This window comes from Entelurus aequoreus, linkage group LG26 (assembly GCF_033978785.1).
Source record: "Entelurus aequoreus isolate RoL-2023_Sb linkage group LG26, RoL_Eaeq_v1.1, whole genome shotgun sequence".
In the NCBI taxonomy this organism is placed as follows: domain Eukaryota; kingdom Metazoa; phylum Chordata; class Actinopteri; order Syngnathiformes; family Syngnathidae; genus Entelurus; species Entelurus aequoreus.
This window is the reverse complement of record NC_084756.1, coordinates 10560358-10581694: the sequence shown is the minus strand read 5'-3', so window position 1 is coordinate 10581694 and position 21337 is coordinate 10560358. Positions and strand designations below refer to the sequence as shown.

The 21337-nt window shown below is 39.7% G+C and overlaps 1 protein-coding gene across 1 annotated transcript; it reads left to right on the top strand.

The window, feature by feature from the left end:
- Positions 1 to 912: 912 nt before the first annotated feature.
- On the top strand, positions 913 to 20179 carry fam210b (family with sequence similarity 210 member B). The gene is made up of 4 exons (XM_062037686.1): positions 913 to 956; positions 6146 to 6604; positions 12198 to 12385; positions 18444 to 20179. The coding sequence occupies exons 2-4, from the start codon at positions 6233 to 6235 to the stop codon at positions 18658 to 18660; spliced, it is 777 nt and encodes a 258-aa protein (XP_061893670.1). The 5' UTR covers positions 913 to 956; positions 6146 to 6232; the 3' UTR covers positions 18661 to 20179.
- Positions 20180 to 21337: the final 1158 nt, after the last annotated feature.

The window sequence follows — 21337 nt, the reverse complement described above, 5'->3', positions numbered from 1 at the left end:
CTGTGGTGCCCTCAGGTGGTCAGGGAGAGCGTTCCACAGACTGGGAGCAGCGGAGCAGAAAGCCCGGTCTCCCATTGTTCACTGAAGTTGTCTTTATTTTTAAGTTATCGTGCCGTGATTTTACCGGTCCGGCCCACTTGGGAGTAGATTTTTCTCCATGTGGCCCCCCATCTAAAATGAGTTTGACACCCCTGGTTTAAGGGGTTATCTGGAAAAAGGTTGTTATCACTTCAGTCATCAACAATTGAGAACAGAGAAATGGACATTGAAACAGTGTAGGTCTGACTCGGTAGGACATGTACAGCAAGTAGTGGACAGAGAGACAGAGACAGAGAGCTCAGAAAGCATAAGAAAAAGTATCTACATTTGATTATTAACAATCCGGGGAGGGTGTTAGTTTAGGGTTGAAGTTGCCTGGAGGTGTACTTTTATTGCGATTTTGGAGGATAGAGATGCCCTTTCTTTTACACCTGTTGGGAGCGCATTCCACATTGATGTGGCATAGAAAGAGAATGAGTTAAGACCTTTGTTAGATCAGAACCTAACAAAGGTGTCTATATATAATATAAGATGTCTATCGGTCCTACTACAAAAGATGCACATTTTTAGTCACTCGTTCTAACATGATTACCTACCGAATTGTACGGAATATGTACTATATTGTGCAATCTACTATTAAAAGTTTCAATCAATCAATCAAAAACCGTCATGGCATCCTGTCACTACCCTCTAGTGGCAGCTCCGAAGAATGCATGTTGCCTTCCTTGTCTCTCACACACACACACACACACACACACACACACACACACACACACACACACACACACACACACACACACACACACACACACACACACACACACACACACACACACACACACACACACACACACACACACACACACACACACACACACAGGCAGGATCCGGTCTGCGGCTGCGCAGTGCGAAGACAGGCAAGTGCCCCTGGCTGCAGCCCGCAGATCGAGGAGGGGCTTATTTTCCCTCAATGTGGGCGGGTCTCAACGTTGAGCCCGCGGGCTCCATCTGGTGGCGGAGATCCGGCAGCACACATTCTCAAACGTCAATAAAGCTACTTTTAACTTGTCAAATGTATTTTTTTTACCATGAAAAAACAATAAAAAATATATATATATATAAACCATAGTATGAAAAAAGGTTCATGTATTTGATAGACTTAGACATTCCTACTTTTAACTTGTCAAATGTATCTGCCATCTTTTTTGTAGTTTTATTCCTTTTTTATTATCTTCATTATTTTCTGTATTGATCCTACACTATTATTGTGTTTTTTTTGTTACTTCTGATATGGCCTTGCCACGGTTTATTTGCTTATTTATTTATTTATTTTTTGTGTCTTTTTATTTTGTATTGTTTTACATCTGATCAACTTCTGTGACTTTCCTTTTCTTTTTTAAGTGTGAACAGTGGAGAGGTCCTCGAGAGGTGATCTTGGGATCACTTCCTGAGGATCCTTGATGCCGAGGAATGTTCATCCACTATGGTCTGGATAGCCTGTAGCTGATCCTGAGCCAGAGCGGGATGGATGGATATATATATATATATATATATATATATATATATATATATATATATATATATATATATATACAATATCTGGGTATCTTTTCTAATACTGTTTATACTGTAAACCTTGAATTGTTAAAGTTTAAGTGCACCTCTCTCCTCAAGTGTGCATGTGAGTGGGTATGAGTGGATGTGCGATTGTATGAAGGTTTTGCGTGACCAAAGTATGACTGTTAAATGTGATTTTAACTGTAAAATTCAATACAAATATTTGCAAAAAAAAACACAAAAAAAACTTGTCAAATGTATTTTTTTTTACCATGAAAAAACAATTTAAAAAAAATATATATAAACCATAGTATGGAAAAAGGTTCATGTATTTGGTAGACTTAGACATTCCTACTTTTAACTTGTCAAATGTATTTTTTTTTACCATGAAAAAACAATTTAAAAAAATATATATCTAAACCATAGCATTTCCATAAGAGTATAGACACATATTATTTTGCACACTCAATTATATTAGCAAAGTCAAATAAACCAAAGACAGAAGACTTTGCATCATTGATTTTATTTTTCACCCCAGGCTAAAAATGCTTGATCTGTAAAGAAAAAAAAATGTTGTAGCCTAGCCAAATACATTCCTTAAGCTCCCATAAATGTTTAACAATGGCAAGTATCAAGGTATTTTTCTGGCCCATAACAAGCAACCCTGTTCCTTGTTTCCAGTTCTGTTAATTTTCCACTGTCTAGAAAGGAAACAGATTGCGGTTCTTATAGGCACAATAACAATGCAAGATGTAAAACTAAGGTAATTGAAATAAGTGGAGGAATTACGCTTTAGTCTAGCAATAGTTGACTACAAGACTAATTAATCACATGACCTCTCACCTGTAGCCCTCCTTGCACTCGTCGCCATTTTCTGTCCTGCAATCGGTCTTCTTCAGACCTTAGTGATTTAATGACAACATACATTCACTATGAAAACATTCATGTTGGTCTGTTGACCGTGAGTAAAACATTTTTTTTGTGATTTGTGATATTCAAAGCACTTACGGCATGGGGAAGTTCTGCAGGAGAGCGAGACACCACCATCTCCTAATTTGCAGCATGTTTTCCTTTGAAGAAGGAAATGCAGGAAGATGTTAATATCCATCCATCCATCCATATTCTACCGCTTATTCCCTTCGGGGTCGCAAGGGGCGCTGGAGCCTATCTCAGCTACAATTGGGCGGAAGGCGGGGTACACCCTGGACAAGTCGCCACCTCATCGCAGAGATGTTAATATGTTGTAAAAAAAATAACACCTTGTACACTAAGCATAATGTGTCACGATTTACACATACCTCTCTGAAATCACATTTGGCCCCCATTACAATGTACAGAGTGTACTGTAAGCCAAGAGGTACTGCTTAATATAATGTCAGGCGTATTCCCAAGGATACATTTTTTTCAATACAAATGAATGTGGTTTTAATGTAGCAAGCAAACATTTTGACAGACAACAGCAATGCTATAACATGCTGATTTGGTCTTACCATCAAAACAAACACGCCACAGTTGTTGGAGCACCCTTGCTTTGTTAGGCCCTGAGGTGTGAACAATGTATTTTAATAAAAGTATGGCAAGAAAATAGTAAAAAGTTAGCAAATGCTATTATGTAATGTCTCACCTGGACATCATTCACACCAAGTTCTCTCCAGGGGCCAGAAGAGAGGCTGTGAGCAACGTGTCTGTACAAATAATAAGCGAAATAAAAGTCACTCAACTTCAATCAACTTTTGATTGAAAAGCACGCATTAACGCTTGGAACAAAGCCTGAACTGAATAAGGAAGAGGTTGGAACTTCAAATCAAAAAGTTTTGGCTCTATTTTGCACATCATTCAAATGAGAAATGTGACATTTCACACTTGATTTTATTTTTCGGTTGTTGCTTTCTACACTAGTAAATGATGACAGTGAGCAGAGACCTCATGGAGACTTCCCTAGTCTCCACAAGTTTTCAGCACACACTGCATACTGGGGACAGAAACTCCAAGACAGCCAGGAACAACTGGTAAAGTTAACTATTGTGCCACTGTGGTTATCTATGAATGTCACTCATATAATCATACACCTATTAAGACTTTGTTTTCTTCCACTAGCTGTCTCATGTCTTGGAGAGATGAGAGTAGAACCAGTCTATTCAGGTTTTTAGGGCACCTCCTGGACAGTGGTAGTTCTGTTTTAAACCACTTGTCCTTTGTTTGTTTTAATTAATGGTTCTGTTTTTATTTGATCTAAAATATTCCATTCCATATTCCAACTATTTTGATTCCTTAAACAGATGGAAACAGAACTATTTATCTTTTTTGAGACGGGCAGTTCTGTTTAAGCCTGTTATGAAAACTTTTTGATTTGAAGTTCCAACCTCTTCCTTATTCAGTTCAGGCTTTGTTCCAAGCGTTTATGCGTGCTTTTCAATCAAAAGTTGATTGAAGTTGAGTGACTTTTATTTGGCTTATTATTTGTACAGACACGTTGCTCACAGCCTCTCTTCTGGCCCCTGGAGAGAGCTTGGTGTGAATGATGTCCAGGTGAGACATTACATAATAGCATTTGCTAACTTTTTACTATTTTCTTGCCATACTTTTATTAAAATACATTGTTCACACCTCAGGGCCTAACAAAGCAAGGGTGCTCCAACAACTGTGGCGTGTTTGTTTTGATGGTAAGACCAAATCAGCATGTTATAGCATTGCTGTTGTCTGTCAAAATGTTTGCTTGCTACATTAAAACCACATTCATTTGTATTGAAAAAAATGTATCCTTGGGAATACGCCTGACATTATATTAAGCAGTACCTCTTGGCTTACAGTACACTCTGTACATTGTAATGGGGGCCAATTGTGATTTCAGAGAGGTATGTGTAAATCGTGACACATTATGCTTAGTGTACAAGGTGTTATTTTTTTTACAACATATTAACATCTCTGCGATGAGGTGGCGACTTGTCCAGGGTGTACCCCGCCTTCCGCCCAATTGTAGCTGAGATAGGCTCCAGCGCCCCTCGCGACCCCGAAGGGAATAAGCGGTAGAATATGGATGGATGGATGGATATTAACATCTTCCTGCATTTCCTTCTTCAAAGGAAAACATGCTGCAAATTAGGAGATGGTGGTGTCTCGCTCTCCTGCAGAACTTCCCCATGCCGTAAGTGCTCTGAATATCACAAATCACAAAAAAAATGTTTTACTCACGGTCAACAGACCAACATGAATGTTTTCATAGTGAATGTATGTTGTCATTAAATCACTAAGGTCTGAAGAAGACCGATTGCAGGACAGAAAACGGCGACGAGTGAAAGGAGGGCTACAGGTGAGAGGTCATGTGATTAATTAGTCTTGTAGTCAACTATTGCTAGACTAAAGCGTAATTCCTCCACTTATTTCAATTACCTTAGTTTTACATCTTGCATTGTTATTGTGCCTATAAGAACCGCAATCTGTTTCCTTTCTAGACAGTGGAAAATAAACAGAACTGGTATCAAGGAACAGGGTTGCTTGTTATGGGCCAGAAAAATACCTTGATACTTGCCATTGTTAAACATTTATGGAAGCTTAAGGAATGTATTTGGCTAGGCTACAACATTTTTTTTTTCTTTACAGATCAAACATTTTTAACCTGGGGTGAAAAATAAAATCAATGATGCAAAGTATTCTGTCTTTGGTTTATTTGACTTAGCTAATATAATTGAGTGTGCAAAATAATATGTGTCTATACTCTTTTGGAAATGCTATGGTTTGTATATAATTATTATTCTTTTTTTTTCATGGTAAATGCTATGGTTTATATATATATATATATATATATATATATATATATATATATATATATATATATATATATATATATATATATATATATATATATATATATATATATATATATATATGTATGTGTGGGAAAAAAATCACAAGACTATTTCATCTCTACAGGCCTGTTTCATGAGGGTTTTCCTCAATCCTCAGGAGATTTAAAAAAAAAAAAAAAAAAAAAAAATCTCCTGAGGATTGAGGAAAACCCTCATGAAACAGGCCTGTAGAGATGAAATAGTCTTGTGATTTTTTTCCCACACATACATATTACGCTCTACCACGGTATCAAGCACTATTTTTTGGATAATCTAATTAAGACATATATATATATATATATATATATATATATATATATATATATATATATATATATATATATATATATATATATATATATGTATGTATATATATATATATATGTATATATATATATATATGTATATATATATATATATATATATATATATATATATATATATATATATATATATATATATATATATATATATATATATATATATATATATATTCATGGTAAAAAAAACACATTTGACAAGTTAAAAGTAGGAATGTCTAAGTCTATCAAATACATTAACCTTTTTCCATATTAAGTCATTGTGCTGTGCCGGATCTCCGCCACCAGATTGGTTCCGCGGGCTCAACGTTGAGCCCGCCCACATTGAGGGAAAATAAGCCCCTCCTCGATCTGCGGGCTGCAGCCAGGGGTTACTCAAGACAGGCGGGCACCGCCAGCATGTTTGGACCTTCACTCCTTCATGTTTAACGGTGTCGTCGAGTTTTGAACAACATTCACACACACGCCGCCATGTTGTTACGTACGGCGTGCGTGGGTCTGCATTCCGCGGGTTCCTTCCCCGCACGCACACTGAAGAACGTCACTTGTGCGTTAATAACCAGGGCGTGTGGTCGCTGCGGTGTCAGCGCGACGTCAGCTCACCTCGGAGGACAACAACCGGAAGCCCCGCCGAGGCGCCCCCACCGCGACACGGTACACTTGCGGCGTGTCGAGCCAGCAAGTCAGCCGAGCGGAGGCCGGGCATCGAGTGTTTTGAGGCGGGTGGACGCCGCGGCTTTGCTAGCAGGTAACATCCGGCTTTTATCCACCATGGCGTCGAGTCACGCTTCTTCCACGGCCACAGCCTCCAAGAGGACCGGCGACGACAACAACATTGTGGAGGTATTTGAATAGTAGCAACCAAAAGTTGGCTAAAATCTTAAAAAATGTGAGTAAATTGGCAGTCGTGTACTTTTGTTTACGCGTACGTGGCCGTGACGTTGACCCACGTTAGTCCGCAACTCCGCACACCTGCTGCTAATGGGCTTTAATGCGCATGTCATTTATAACGTCACCCGGAAGTACGTTGACTTTTTTTATTTATTTTGTATTATATTTTATTTTGATTTGATTTGCAAAACCTTTATTTATTGTAGAGCATTCACGTAATGCTCTCTTAGTATATTGTACCTTGGCAGCCACCGTATTTGTTATTGTGTACCGCGCATGCGCAAGACGGTTCTTGTCTATATATGCTGTGAGATCAACCAGTATGACTGACAGCTGTACCAGCGACTTGAGAATAAACACCATCCCTTTATAAAGTATTTCCCTCCGTCTGGTCATTCAACATGGTGTCAGAAGTGGGATGTGGCTGCAGTGGTTCCTTCTACTGATAGTGCCGCTGGCTGTTGCAAACAGAGCACGAGAGTACTGCTCTGTCAATGTCTCTGCTCATGTTGGGCCAAAACACTAGATCTCGGGCTCTGCGTTTAGTGGACTCTGCTCCTGGGTGTCCTCTGTGCTGATCTGCAGCATTTCCTGAAATGGTTCCATTTTTTACAAACATGGCACTGTTGACCAAAAGCCGGGCAAGTGTCTCTTTTGGCATAATGGCTACCACCACAATTATTACAGCTGACACATCCAGTTCCTGACTTGCCATGGTCTATAGTGGCAACCGACATCTTTGAATGGGATGGCAAGCATTTTCAGGTGCTCGTAGACTCATACTCTGGCTGGTATGAGATCGACCTTCTCAAGGACATCACATCAGCGACAGTCATCACAAAGCTGAAAAGACACTTCTCTGTACACGGCTCCCCCCACCTTCTCATTTCAGACAATGCCAGACAGTATACGAGCCAGAAGTTCAGAGATTTTGCTGTACAGTGGGACTTCAATCACGTAACCAGCAGCCCTGAGTTCCCACAATGCAACGGTTTGGCTGAAAGGGCAGTGCAAAGTGCTAAGCAACTGATGGAGAAGTCAAAGAGGGACGGCACAGATGCGTTCCTCAACCTTTTGAACCTAAGGAATATCCCTCGTGACACACAGCTTGGCTCACCTGCACAGAGACTAATGTCAAGGCAGACCCGCACTACCCTCCCCATCAGCAAACAGTTGCAGCCAGCCCCTCTCAACACCCAACTAGTCACAGCTCAGCTACAGAAGAAGAGGCTCGCCCAGAAGCTGAGCTTTGACAAGACCAGCCGCCCTTTACGACCACTGCAGGAGGGCGAAGTCGTCAGGATGCAGACTCCCCGGGGGTACGATCGCATGGGCACGGTGGGAAAGATCTGTGAAGAGCCACGGTCTTACATCATCCAGTCTGGAGGCAGGGACTACAGGAGAAATCGCAGACACCTGTTGCCTGTTGCAGAACGACCCCCAGATCAGTCTGACAGTGCCGACTTGCAGCCCTTCAATCCAGCTGTCTATGGAGCACCTCCTCTCTATGATGAGGGACGAGGAGACCCTCTGGACATTGATGACCCTCATGACATTGAACCTTCCCCAGTCCAGGTACCTGTATCTCCACTGCCCACACACTCTGGTAAGAGTCCATACACAACACGCTTCGGTCGCACTGTCAGGCCGAACCCTAAATACAAGGACTGAGTATAGAGAAGAAAAAAAAAAAAAGAAACATTGTCAGAGAGTATTGTGAAAATTGTTGTTTGTAGGAAATGTTTTGTTCTTTGTGTTTTGAGCTAAAGAAGGGGGATGTAGAGCATTCACGTAATGCTCTCTTAGTATATTGTACCTTGGCAGCCACCGTATTTGTTATTGTGTACCGCGCATGCGCAAGCCGGTTCTTGTCTATATATGCTGTGAGATCAACCAGTATGACTGACAGCTGTACTAGCGAGTTGAGAATAAACACCATCCCTTTATAAAGTATTTCCCTCCGTCTGGTCATTCAACATTTATAATATTCAACAATTACATACAATCAAAGAATACCTTTACTAACATTGTTTTTTTAGTCTAACACAAATTATTTAAAGTGTGTCAATTTGCCTGAAATTCAACAACGTGTCATTCTTATTTTTAATTGTATTTTTTGACCGGCTTCAACCATTCGAAACAAAAAAAAAATAGTCACAGCTTAAATAATACTTACCCCATTTTAAAAATATGTACCCCATCTTAAAAAGCTTACAGTTAAGGTGTATTAAAACTAGAGATGTCCGATAATATCGGTCTGCCGATATTATCGGCCGATAAATGCGTTAAAATGTAATATCGGAAATTATCGGTATCGTTTTTTTATTATCAGTATCGTTGTTTTTTTTTATTTTATTAAATCCACATAAAAGACACAAGATACACTTACAATTAGTGCACCAACCCACCCCATTTACACTCATTCACACAAAAGGGTTGTTTCTTTCTGTTATTAATATTCTGGTTCCTACATTATATATATCAATACAGTCTGCAAGGGATACAGTCCGTAAGCACACATGATTGTGCGTGCTGCTGGTCCACTAATAATACTAACCTTTAACAGTTAATTTTACAAATGTTCATTAATTACTAGTTTCTATGTAACTGTTTTTATATTGTTTTACTTTCTTTTTTATTCAAGAAAATGTTTTTAATTTATTTATCTTATTTTATTTGATTCATTTTTTTAAAAAGTACCTTATCTTCACCATACCTGGTTGTCCAAATTAGGCATAATAATGTGTTAATTCCACGACTGTATATATCGGTTGATATCGGTATCGGTTGATATCGGTATCTGTAATTAAAGAGTTGGACAATATCGGATATCGGCAAAAAGCCATTATCGGACATCCCTAATTAAAACCCATCTGTTTAGGACTGCCTTTTCCCTCTGACCTCATTTGCACGGTGTTGTTGTTGTAATTTAGCCTGATCGGATTATTTGTCTATTTCCCACTTTTTTATTTATTGTTGTGTTGCACTGTTTTTAACGAATGTACGGTGTCCTTGAGTGTCTAGAAAGGCGCCTACAAATAAACTATATTATTATATGTTTTTTTTTCATTTGATTCAATACACATCAACTTTGTGTGCATCAGCTGGTTCCTACGTGCCACCGCAAGATGATTTCTGGATGCTTTTTTAAATATCTTTAATTCAACTAAAGCCTCTTTCAAAATCTGCACTGGATGATTGAAATGTTGCACAAATACACCGAAGTTGTGAGATCTTATTCTTATTACAAATAAATGTATTTTTTTTTCTTTCTTTGACTTCTGCCGGATGTTTTGTCCTTTTCTTCAGGGTTGTCCTGTGAAAATATATTATCAAGAATTTGCAGGAATGTGAGGGCTGTACTCACTTTTGTAACACACTGTACTGATATGCTACGTGTTTAATCTGGTCTGGGAATACGGATGTTTTGAATTAAAAAAACAAAATGTGTTGTTATCAGGTTGTTTAAATGTTGTTATAAACTTTCAAAGTTCGACCCCTATAGGTTGTATTTACTTAAAATGTCATATGCAGCTCAATGCGCTCTACAAAACAACAGACTGTAACTTAAAGGCCTACTGAAATTATTTTTTTTATATAAACGGGAATAGCAGATCCATTCTATGTGTCATACTTGATCATTTCGCGATATTGCCATATTTTTGCTGAAAGGATTTAGTATAGAACAACGACGATAAAGTTTGCAACTTTTGATCGCTGATAAAAAAAAAGCCTTGCCTATACCGGAAGTAGCGTGACGTCACAGGAGGAAGGATTCCTCACAATTCCCCGTTGTTTACAATGGAGCGAGAAAGATTCGGACCGAGAAAGCGACGATTACCCCATTAATTTGAGCGAGGATGAAAGATTCATGGATGAGGCACGTTAGAGTGAAGGACTAGAGAGGCAGTGCAGGGTGTATCTTTTTTCGCTCTGACCGTAACTTAGGTACAAGGTCTCATTGGATTCCACACTCTGTCCTTTTTCTATTGTGGATCACGGATTTGTATTTTAAACCACCTCGGATACCATATCCTCTTGAAAATGAGAGTCGAGAACGCGAAATGGACATTCACAGTGACTTTTATCTCCACGACAATACATCGGTGAAGCTCTTTAGCTACGGAGCTAACGTGATAGCATCAGGCTCAAATGCAGATAGAAACAAAATAAAAAAAAAACCCTGACTGGAAGGATAGACAGAAGATCAACAATACTATTAAACCATGAACATGTAAATACACGGTTAATAAGTTCCAGCTTGGCGAAGCTTAACAATGCTGTGTTGTTAACGACGCCATTGAAGCTAACTTAGCGGCGGCGGGCGTTGTAGCTTTCGACGACACCCCGGCCGCCATCAGAGTCGGCAAGAAACATATATTTCCCCAAAGTTACGTACATGACATGCACATAGCGACACGTACGTACGGGCAAGCGATCAAATGTTTGGAAGCCAAAGCTGTACTCACGGTAGCGTGTCTGCTATCCAGCTCAAACACAACACAACCTCCTGGTTGTGTTGCTGTAGTCCGCCGCTAATACACCGATTGCAACTACAACTTTCTTCTTTGCAGTCTCCATTGTCCATTAAACAAATTGCAAAAGATTCACCAACACAGATGTCCAGAATACTGTGGAATTTTTCGATGAAAACAGAGCAGTTTGTATGGTGACACATTGGGTCCGAATACTTCCGTTGCCATCGTGACGTCACGCGCATACGTCATCATACATAGACGTTTTCAACCGGAAGTTTCCCGGGAAATTTAAAATTGCACTTTATAAGTTAACCCGGCCGTATTGGCATGTGTTGCAATGTTAAGATTTCATCATTGATATATAAACTATCAGACTGCGTGGTCGGTAGTAGTGGGTTTCAGTAGGCCTTTAAGGTTGTTAAGCCAAATCAGAACAAAATGTGGCGCACATCTTCTGGCAGCCGACAGGCACATGTGTGTCAAATTTGAGCAATATTAGGTTAAAAAAACATGACTGCGGTCAACCATAAAATACAGTATATGCATAGGCACAGCCAGGACTTAGCCGACTGGCCAATTGCTGTAATGATTATAAAACTATTCTCGCTCATCCTTTCAAGTATTATGACTACAACCAATGTTATTTACAGTCAGCAGAATGTTGCACAGTGTTGGGGCGTGTGTGAAAGGAGTGTGTGTTAGTATGACTCTGCATGTGTTCCCTTAAGAAGTTGTTATCAGTCACAGAGGTCCCAATGTTCCCCTCCCATATGTCCTCAGTGGCGTAACGCCCGCTCAAATGAACCTTCTGCTGCTGCCTGCCTGCCACTGCTTTAAGTCTGTGCTCACTTTCAATAGCAGAGGAACAGCTCCAACACCCACACTATTGTCCTTTGTTGACAGGCCAGTGAGGACACTGCCAAGCTGCAGAGTCCTTCTGAAAGCTCGGACTAACGTAGTACAAGGAAGCAGCTGCCGACTAGACTAGTTTGTGTACCCAAGCGACTTCACATTTGACTTCAGTTGCTCAAGTAATTGATTGTTCTGTTTCCTTTCATCCCACCCAGGACGGAAAAACTCTAAAGGACCCCTCAACCCCAGGAAAAGCCCCCAGAGAGTCCAAGCCAGATGGAGACAAACCCAACAAGACCCAGCAGCTTAAAAAAGTATTTAAGGAATACGGAGCTGTAGGAGTTTCCTTTCACATCGGGATCTCCCTCACGTCTCTGGGAATGTTCTACCTCCTCATATCCAGGTATCTTACATAAGATTACAACTTATTTTTGATGATAAAATCTGATTTAAATGACTTTTTTGTTATCATAACTAGGGTTGGCCCGATTAAACAATATCAATATATATATTGCAATAGACACGTAATCGATATCAATAAAAAATGTATTCGATATATATATATATATATATATATATATATATATATATATATGTATATATATTAGACTTAGACTTCCTTTTATTGTCATTCAAATTTGAACTTTACAGTACAGATAAGACGATATTTTGTTGCATTAGCTTGTTGTAGTGCAGGATAAAAGAGCAATAAGGTGCAGATATAAATAAATAGATTACTGTACAGATAAATGTATTGCACTTACGCATATGCATCCGCGTTTATGGATGTATGTTATATTGTCTTTATATTCCAGCGAGTTAATCCGTTTTTGGGGGGAATTGAGGGGATTATTATGATGTGTTCAAGAGTCTTATGGCCTGAGGGAAGAAGCTGTTACAGAACCTGGAGGTTCTGCTACGGAGGCTGCGGAACCTCTTTCTAGAGTCCAACTGTGAAAACAGTCCTTGGTGGGGGTGGGATGAGTCTCTGCAGATTTTCTGAGCCCTGGTCAGGCAGCGGCTTTTTGCGATTTCCTGAATAGTAGGAAGAGGAGTCTCTATGATGATTTCCGCCGTCCTCACCACCACAAATATATACAGTATAGACCAAAAGTTTGGACACACTTTCTCATTCAATGGGTTGTCTTTATTTTCATCAATCAATCAATCTAAGTTTACTTAAATAGCCCTAAATCACGAGTGTCTCAAAGGGCTGCACAAGCCACAACGACATCCTTGGCTCAGATCCCACATCAGGGCAAGAAAAAACTCAACCCAATCGACAATGACAGAGGGGACCGCAGATGTGGGGACATAATATTGTGAGAGTCCAGTCCATAGTGGATCTAACATAATAGTGTGACTATTCATGACTATTTACATTGTAGATTGTCACATCAAAACTATGAATGAACACATGTGAAGTTATGTACTTAACAAAAAAAGGTGAAATAACTGAAAACATGTTTCATATTCTAGTTTCTTCAAAATAGCCACCCTTTGCTCTGATTACTGCTTTGGCATTCTCTCGGTGAGCTTCAAGAGGTAGTCACCTGAAATGGTTTTCACTTCACAGGTGTGCTTGAAGCTCATGGAGAGAATGCCAAGAGTGTGCAAAGCAGTAATCAGAGCAAAGGGTGGCTATTTTGAAGAAACTACAATACAAAACATGTTTTCAGTTATTTCACCTTTTTTTGTTAAGTACATAACTCCACATGTGTTCATTCATAGTTTTGATGTGTCATGAAAATAAAGGAACACATTGAATGAGAAGGTGTGTCCAAACGTTTGACCTTTACTGTATGTATATATATTTATATATGTTTTGGTCTTAAGTTACGACGCAAGGTTAGTTACATGAATAAAGGCACGAGTGCTCTGTTAACCAAACAAAGCAGGAATTGATCACTGAGTAATGGGAGGGACACGCTAACAGCCAATCAGGTAACGGTATCAACTACAAATTTTGGTTGCGTCATCTTCGTGTTGATTCTCTGCATGCAGTGAGAAGAGAAACTATAGACGAGTGTTGCACAGAGCGAAGAAATAGTGGATAAAACAGGAAAATAATCCTCGACAGTATGGCAGTTTTTTGTATTCCTCAGCTCTTTTCTTTTTAACCCTTGTCCGTTCCCTATTCAGGTATACAGGAACAATAGGTAGGAAATAAAGTGTAGGTCTGTACAAATACAATTATTTACAAAACATAAGAAATTTGCGACTTTAAAAGAAAAGTAATTTTGTCCAATAATATTGAAATAATTATTACTGCATAGCATACATTCCTTTCTTTACTTTAATAGGAATAACAGACCAAATCTAATGTTACACAGCCGTAACTTCCTGGCACTAAACCTGCAAAAAATAGTTGTCAGGTTTCTTTATGTTTACATTGTCACATTTCTTACTTATTTTTAATTATTTTACCTTCATTTTAAGAGGTTATTGTTAAGTGTTCAATGTGATTTTAGAATTTTGTTTAGATTTAGTGAGTGTTTCCATGATTGTGTTGATATTTCCTTTCCTTTCTGCCTTGATAGTTGAGGGGATTCTAATCAGAGGAAGGTTGCATTTTAAATAAGAATGTTTACAATTCATATAATTTTATCCTGGTCCTTACTTTCGATAGGTGGAGAAAAAATCAATCATTTTTGACATCAACCAATATAAAACACTTACTGTATATCATGATGCAGTTTTCAGCCATATCTCCCAGGCCTACTCATAACATCCTGAATTTACACATTTTTCATTTTAATGTAGCGTTAAATGGGCTGTTTACAACTACCTCAAAGTTATATTTTTCAAACCAAGATATATAGCTGCCCTGCTGACACACGCTGTCAACAACAGTTTGAAATGGCAAACCCCTTAGTTTTACCAGCCAGGTCGTTAAAATGATAAAGAATAAAAATAAAATCCACCTAACCCTGTTGGTTAATCTTCTTGTGGAAGGGAGAAGGAGAGTCGGCAGTGCCGACAACGCTGTGGGTACTTCCTGAAAGTTTCAAATCACACATTGATTGTCCATTTGGACTCGTATTGAACTTGTAAAACTAGCAAAATGCCGTAAAAATGCTGAATAACACTTAAAAAGCACACAGTAGCTAACTGCTGTGATGACTGAATGAATACCAGTAATCGATCAGCCGGCCTACAATGGATGTGCTGCCGGGCACAAAATGGCTGCACTTCGAGGCACACAATGGGTGGATGAAACGTTCCTGCATGGAAACAAGGTTCGTACACCGAAGCATACTTGTATTCGGTTTGTGGTTTGTAAATTGAAAAGTTCGTAAAATGAGGGGTTCGTAAATCCAGCTATGCGTATTTCACAATTATTGTGCTACAAAAAAGATTAATTAGAATAATGCATAATGTTGAATATAGAGAACATACAAACACTTTATTTATTGAATCAAAAATATTGAAATTAAACAGTTTGGTGCATTTGCAAACGTGGTGGCACCCAATTGTGTCTTGTATTTGTGTAACTGTGGTGTTATAACACCTCTACTTTCTTTCTCTATTTGATTGCTGCAACCTGAGCAAAGAGTGGTAATTAACTGGTAGCTTTTCCAAAATGGTTTTGTTTACATCTTTTCTTTAAGTTTATGGATTGCAATGCCTTGAAGTTGATACTTCTACTATTTGATCATAATTAATGCAGGCACCGCCTGTTTTGTATGTGTCTATTTGAAGAATAAACACATGACACTATTCTGACATAACATATTTAATTTTCTTTTCACCATGCCAAGAGTCCATCTGCATCAAATCGTTTCGAATCGCAATGTTTTAAAAAGTATTGTTAGTGAATCGTATTGTCAGGGTTTCTGGTTCTATCCCCAGCTTCCGCCATCCTAGTCACGTCCCTTCTGTCCTTGAGCAAGATACTTCACCCTTGCTCCTGATGGGTGGTGGTTAGGGCCTTGCATGGCAGCTCCCACCATCAGTGTATGAATGTGTGTGTGTTTGTGTGGAAATAGATTCAAAGCGCTTGGAGTACCTTGAAGGTAGAAAAGCGCTATACAAGTATAACCTACTTACCATTTAACCTATGTTATTTATTTATATATATATATATATATATATATATATATATATATATATATATATATATATATATATATATATATATATATATATATATATATATATATATATATATATATATATATATATATATATATATAGTCAAGGTTTCTGTGGTTTATCCGTTATACAGTGCTCAATACCGGAGTAGAGCGGAATAAACGTTAGGTCAGAAAAAAAACACAAGAGGCTATATCATCCCTACAAGCCTGTTTTGCAGGTTTCCTAGTATATATACTGTATATATATATATATACATATTTATATATGTATATATATACAGTGGGGCAAAAAAGTATTTAGTCAGCCACCCATTGATTGTCAATGGGTGGCTGACTAAATACTTTTTTGCCCCACTGTATATGCTCACCATCTGTGATCAGATAATACTGTATCATCTCTTTCTTTCGGACTTATCAGGTCTTTCAATGTCAATATACTGCAGCAAGTCCTGGATAAATCAAATCAAACCCACTCCTTAATGCTTCAGTCACACACAGGATTTTTACAGGACTGAGGCACAAATTCACCCAGACCCTCTAAGAAGCCTCTAAGACCCTCTAAGAACGATCTGCAGTAGGACTTCGGCATTACATTTGTTTTAAATTGCATTAAAAATGCAATAAAAGCTTTGAATGAGATATGTTGATCCCTGCAGAAACCCTAATATAACACACACATCAAACTTGTCAAGAAAATATGCAGTGCTGTGAAGGGATGGGATTTGAAGCCTGTTGTAGTGAGGAACAAATATCGATATAGCAGCAGAAACTGTGCGTAGTTATTATTGCAGTACAGTAGGTAAGGTTGTAGTTTTGCCTCATTCCTGTGAGAATCCTGCTTGTGACTGAAGCATTAAGAAATGGGACTATCCAGGACTAGCTGCAGTGTGCTGAAACAACCAGCAGGTGAATAGATAATGCTGTATAATCTCTGTCTCTTCTGGACTTATTAGCTCATTCTTCACTCCCACTTGAAGTGAGGGATGAGGCAACAACTAACCCACAACCAGTGTATAAGGGAAACATGCTCTAGGGCAGTGTTTTTCAACCACTGTGCCGCGGCACACTAGTGTGCCGTGAGATACAGTCTGGTGTGCCATGGGAGATTGTCTAATTTCACCTATTTGGGTTAAAAATATTTTAATTATAGTATGCAAATGATATGTTGTTGTTGAGTGTCGGTGCTGTCTAGAGCTCGGCAGAGTAACCGTGTAATACTCTTCCGTATCAGTAGGTGGCAGCCGGTAGCTAATTGCTTTGAAGATGTCGGAAACAGCGGGAGGCAGTGTGCAGGTAAAAAGGTGTTTAATGCTTAAACCAAAAATAAACAAAAGGTGAGTGCCCCTAAGAAAAGGCATTGAAGCTTAGGGAAGGCTATGCAGAACAAAACTAAAACTGAACTGGCTACAAAGTAAACAAAAAGAGAATGCTGGACGACAGCATAGACTTACTGTGGAGCAGAGAAGGCGTCCACAAAGTACATCCGAACATGTCATGACAATCAACAACGTCCCCACAAAGAAGGATAAAAACAACTGAAATATTCTTGATTGCTAAAACAAAGTAGATGCGGGAAATATCGCTCAAAGGAAGACATGAAACTGCTACAGGAAAATACCAAAAAAAAAGAAAAAGCCACCAAAATAGGAGTCCAAGACAAGAACTAAAACACTACACACAGTAAAACAGCAAACAACTGAAAATAAGTCAGGGCGTGATGTGACAGGTGGTGATAGTACCCCTACTTTGAGACAAGAGCTATATTGATGCATGGTTGGTTATGGTTTAAAGTCATATCCAACATTTGCGACAAAGACTTTTTACTGTCAACTGAGTTTTGTTTTTTAATGATTTCTACTGGTTGTGTGCCTCCGGATTTTGTGCGCGTTGGCTCTGAAAAGGTTGAAAAACACTGCTCTAGGACTGCAGAGTAGTCATTAAATGTATCTTTAAGAAGTGTTTCTAACTTAATGACTGTCGGCATAAAACATGACTTTGTTTCCTCACCTTGCAAACGTCAGTTTGAACTCTCAGAGGAGCCATGCTGGAAATCAAGTCATTGCCTGCGTCTTTCATTTGAAAAGGAGCGCTGCAAAGTGTAAAGCTTCAAGCATGTGTCTTCAGTCTGCCAGCCATAGTCGGCGTGACAGCAGCTTAAATAGCAGAGAGATTAGCAGCAGGCGGTTTCTTATTATCACCCTCTGAAGGAGCAGCGACCATGGGGCATTATCACCATATGACCACTTGGTAACCTTGTGTTTAGCTGATTAAAGCTGGGCTGAGTGCATGTGAAGAAAGGGGTCACTGTTCCAAGGGAGCTGGGTGGAAAAATGATACATCTATTCTTTCTGTGTCTCCAACCAGTGGGATTGACATGGCCGCCGTGCTGAGCAAAGTGGGCTTCAGCGAGGCCATCATTCAGTCCAAGATGGCCGCAGGGACCAGCACGTTCGTCTTAGCGTACGCCGTCCACAAACTCTTTGCTCCGGTGCGCATCAGCATCACTCTGATGGCGGTGCCGCTCATCGTGCGCTACTTCAGGAGGACGGGGCTTTTCAAACCGCCCACCTCTGCGCCTTAAAGGACCTCATTCGCTTTTTAAAGTGTCCTCAAACATGGTGATTGTATGAACATATTACTGAAGGATGAACATGACATTGGATTTCTGTCAGATGTACAATCAGGGATGTTTTAGTTTTAGCATTGTGAACTTCCACTCTTGTTTTCTTGCCTTCTGTTCTAGTCCCTCCTTGTTTTGCAACAGCATGTTGGAATCTAAGAAATCCAGTGAAACTGTTTTACCAATAAAACATATTTGGTACCACAACAAATCAATAATATTGTAAAGTACAACTCTAATATGGCAGGGATATCTCACTCAACTGTTGGAGGTGAAAAACAATATCATTAGTCAAATATCTTCTTTTTCAGGGGTTCTTGATTAGATTTTTTGGCCTGAGGGTCCACCTTTTTCATTACAGAGGGCCACCCTGAATAAGTGTAAACCGCCTCGTTCAGTTCCTGCTTGGGACTCAAACCTAGGATGAGACAAAAGCATGGTGGCTATCAATCACTAACCCCCTTACACCACAGTCTTTTTTGGGTTGATTGCTCATGCCGGACGAGCCAAGTTCCAGTCCCAGGCAGAACAGAGAAGCCAAGACTAAACCAGGCGGGTTGCATTGGTAATCTTACTCTTAAATGTATGCAACTGACTTACAATGTCCAACCTTGTTAAATGATATAAAACCCTGTGTTAATTGCAAAGATTGTTGTTTAACACATACAGTCGTGGTCAAAAGTTTACATGCACTTGTAAATAACATAGTGTCATGGATGTCTTGAGTTTCAAATAATTTCTACAACTCTTATTTTTTTTGTGATAGAGTGATTGGAGCACATACTTGTTAGTCACAAAAACATTCATGACATCACATGGACAAAGATAAGACCTTCTGGAGGAAAGTTCTCTGGTCAGCTGAAACAAAAATAGAGCTGTTTGGCCACAATACCCAGCAATATGTTTGGAGGAGAAAAGGTGAGGCCTTTAATCACAGGAACACCATATCTACCGTCAAGCATGGTGGTGGTAGTATTATGCTCTGGGCCTGTTTTGCTGCCAATGGAACTGGTGCTTTACAGAAAGTAAATGGGACAATGAAAAAGGAGGATTACCTCCAAATTTTTCAGGACAACCTAAAATTATCAGCCAAGACCCAAATTATTGGGTCTTGGGCACAGTTGGGTGTTCCAACAGGACAATGACCCCAAACACACGTCAAAAGTGGTAAAGGAATGGCTAAATCAGGCTAGAAATAAGGTTTTAAAATGGCCTTCCCAGAGTCCTGACTTAAACGTGTGGACAATGCCGAAGAAACAAGTCCATGTCAGAAAAACAACAAATTTAGCTGAACTGCACCAATTTTGTCAAGAGGAGTGGTCAAACATTCCAGAAGCTTGTGGATGGCTACCAAAAGCACCTTATTGCAGTGAAACTTGCCAAGGGACATGTAAGCAAATATTAACATTGCTGTATGTATACTTTTGACCCGGCAGATTTGCTCACATTTTCAGTCGACCCATAATAAATTCATAAAAGAACCAAACTTCATGAATGTTTTTTGTGACCAACAAGTATGTGCTCCAATCACTCTATCACACAAAAATAAGAGTTGTAGAAATGATTGGAAACTCAAGACAGCCATGACATTATGTTCTTTACAAGTGTATGTAAACTTTTGACCACGACTAAGTCGCAGGATTAGGTCAGGCTGATTAGACAAATAAGTACTTACCAAACATAAAGCACAAGAAGGGACTAATATATAACTGAGAACAATGTTTTTACATACAATTGTGCTGAAAATCGTTTACATTAAAGTGCAAATGAAAAAACAGCTTCACCAATTTAGTCATAACTTTTGCGCTTGAGAAACTGTTTGTTTGAGATTGTCATTACTGCCACAAGTGGTGGAAAAGTGTATTACAAGTGAGTACCGCTGCGGCCCGTATATGATTGAAATAAAAACAAACATGAAAATGGAAGAGCAGGAAGAAGTATACACTTATTCACACAGTTACAACTTACAGTATGTTGTTCAGCTCATGGACTACAACTAGGAAACAACAATGACGGCGCACGCGCAATCCCGCATGTCATCTGCTGCCACGCGCCTGCAAGGCTGCAGGCAATCACAAATCAGCGTACCTGGGTCTGATGAAGACAGACAGCATAAAGACCAGCGGACCCGAAGATCCAGTGCCGGAACGTAGCTCACTCCTCGTAGTAAGCATCCCGTCTCTGACTTCCCTCCTGCGTACTTGCTCTCTCTCTGTGCCTTCCCTGTGCCCGTGTCTTATGTCCTCTGTGTTACCCCGCAGTGTTTCCCGTGATCGAGCTGTGTGCCTCGACTTCCCTCTGGATTCCGGACTGCCTCCCTCGATCCTCGACCCCTGCTTGGACACGGACCGTGTTGCTTCTCTACAGCCCCCGACCGCTTGCTTGCCCCCGGACTGCCTTCTCGCCTTGCCCCTTTGGTCTGACGAAGGATTCATCCAACACACACTCTCAGTGGCCTTGTGGTTAGAGTGTCCGCCCTGAGATCGGTAGGTTGGAGTTCAAATCCCAGCCGAGTCATACCAAAGACTATAAAAATGGGACCCATTGCCTCCCTGCTTGGCACTCAGCATCAAGGGTTGGAGTTGGGGGTTAAATCACCAAAATGATTAAAAATGACTAAAAAGGACGCCCACCTCAT

Excerpts from the sequence above, each read along its gene's own strand:
- fam210b (XM_062037686.1), top strand. The coding sequence starts at position 6,233 with ATGTTGTTACGTACGGCGTGCGTGGGTCTGCATTCCGCGGGTTCCTTC. Across the intron at positions 6,605-12,197 it reads ACGACAACAACATTGTGGAG|GACGGAAAAACTCTAAAGGA; the intron begins GTATTTGAATAG and ends CATCCCACCCAG. Across the intron at positions 12,386-18,443 it reads TTCTACCTCCTCATATCCAG|TGGGATTGACATGGCCGCCG; the intron begins GTATCTTACATA and ends GTCTCCAACCAG.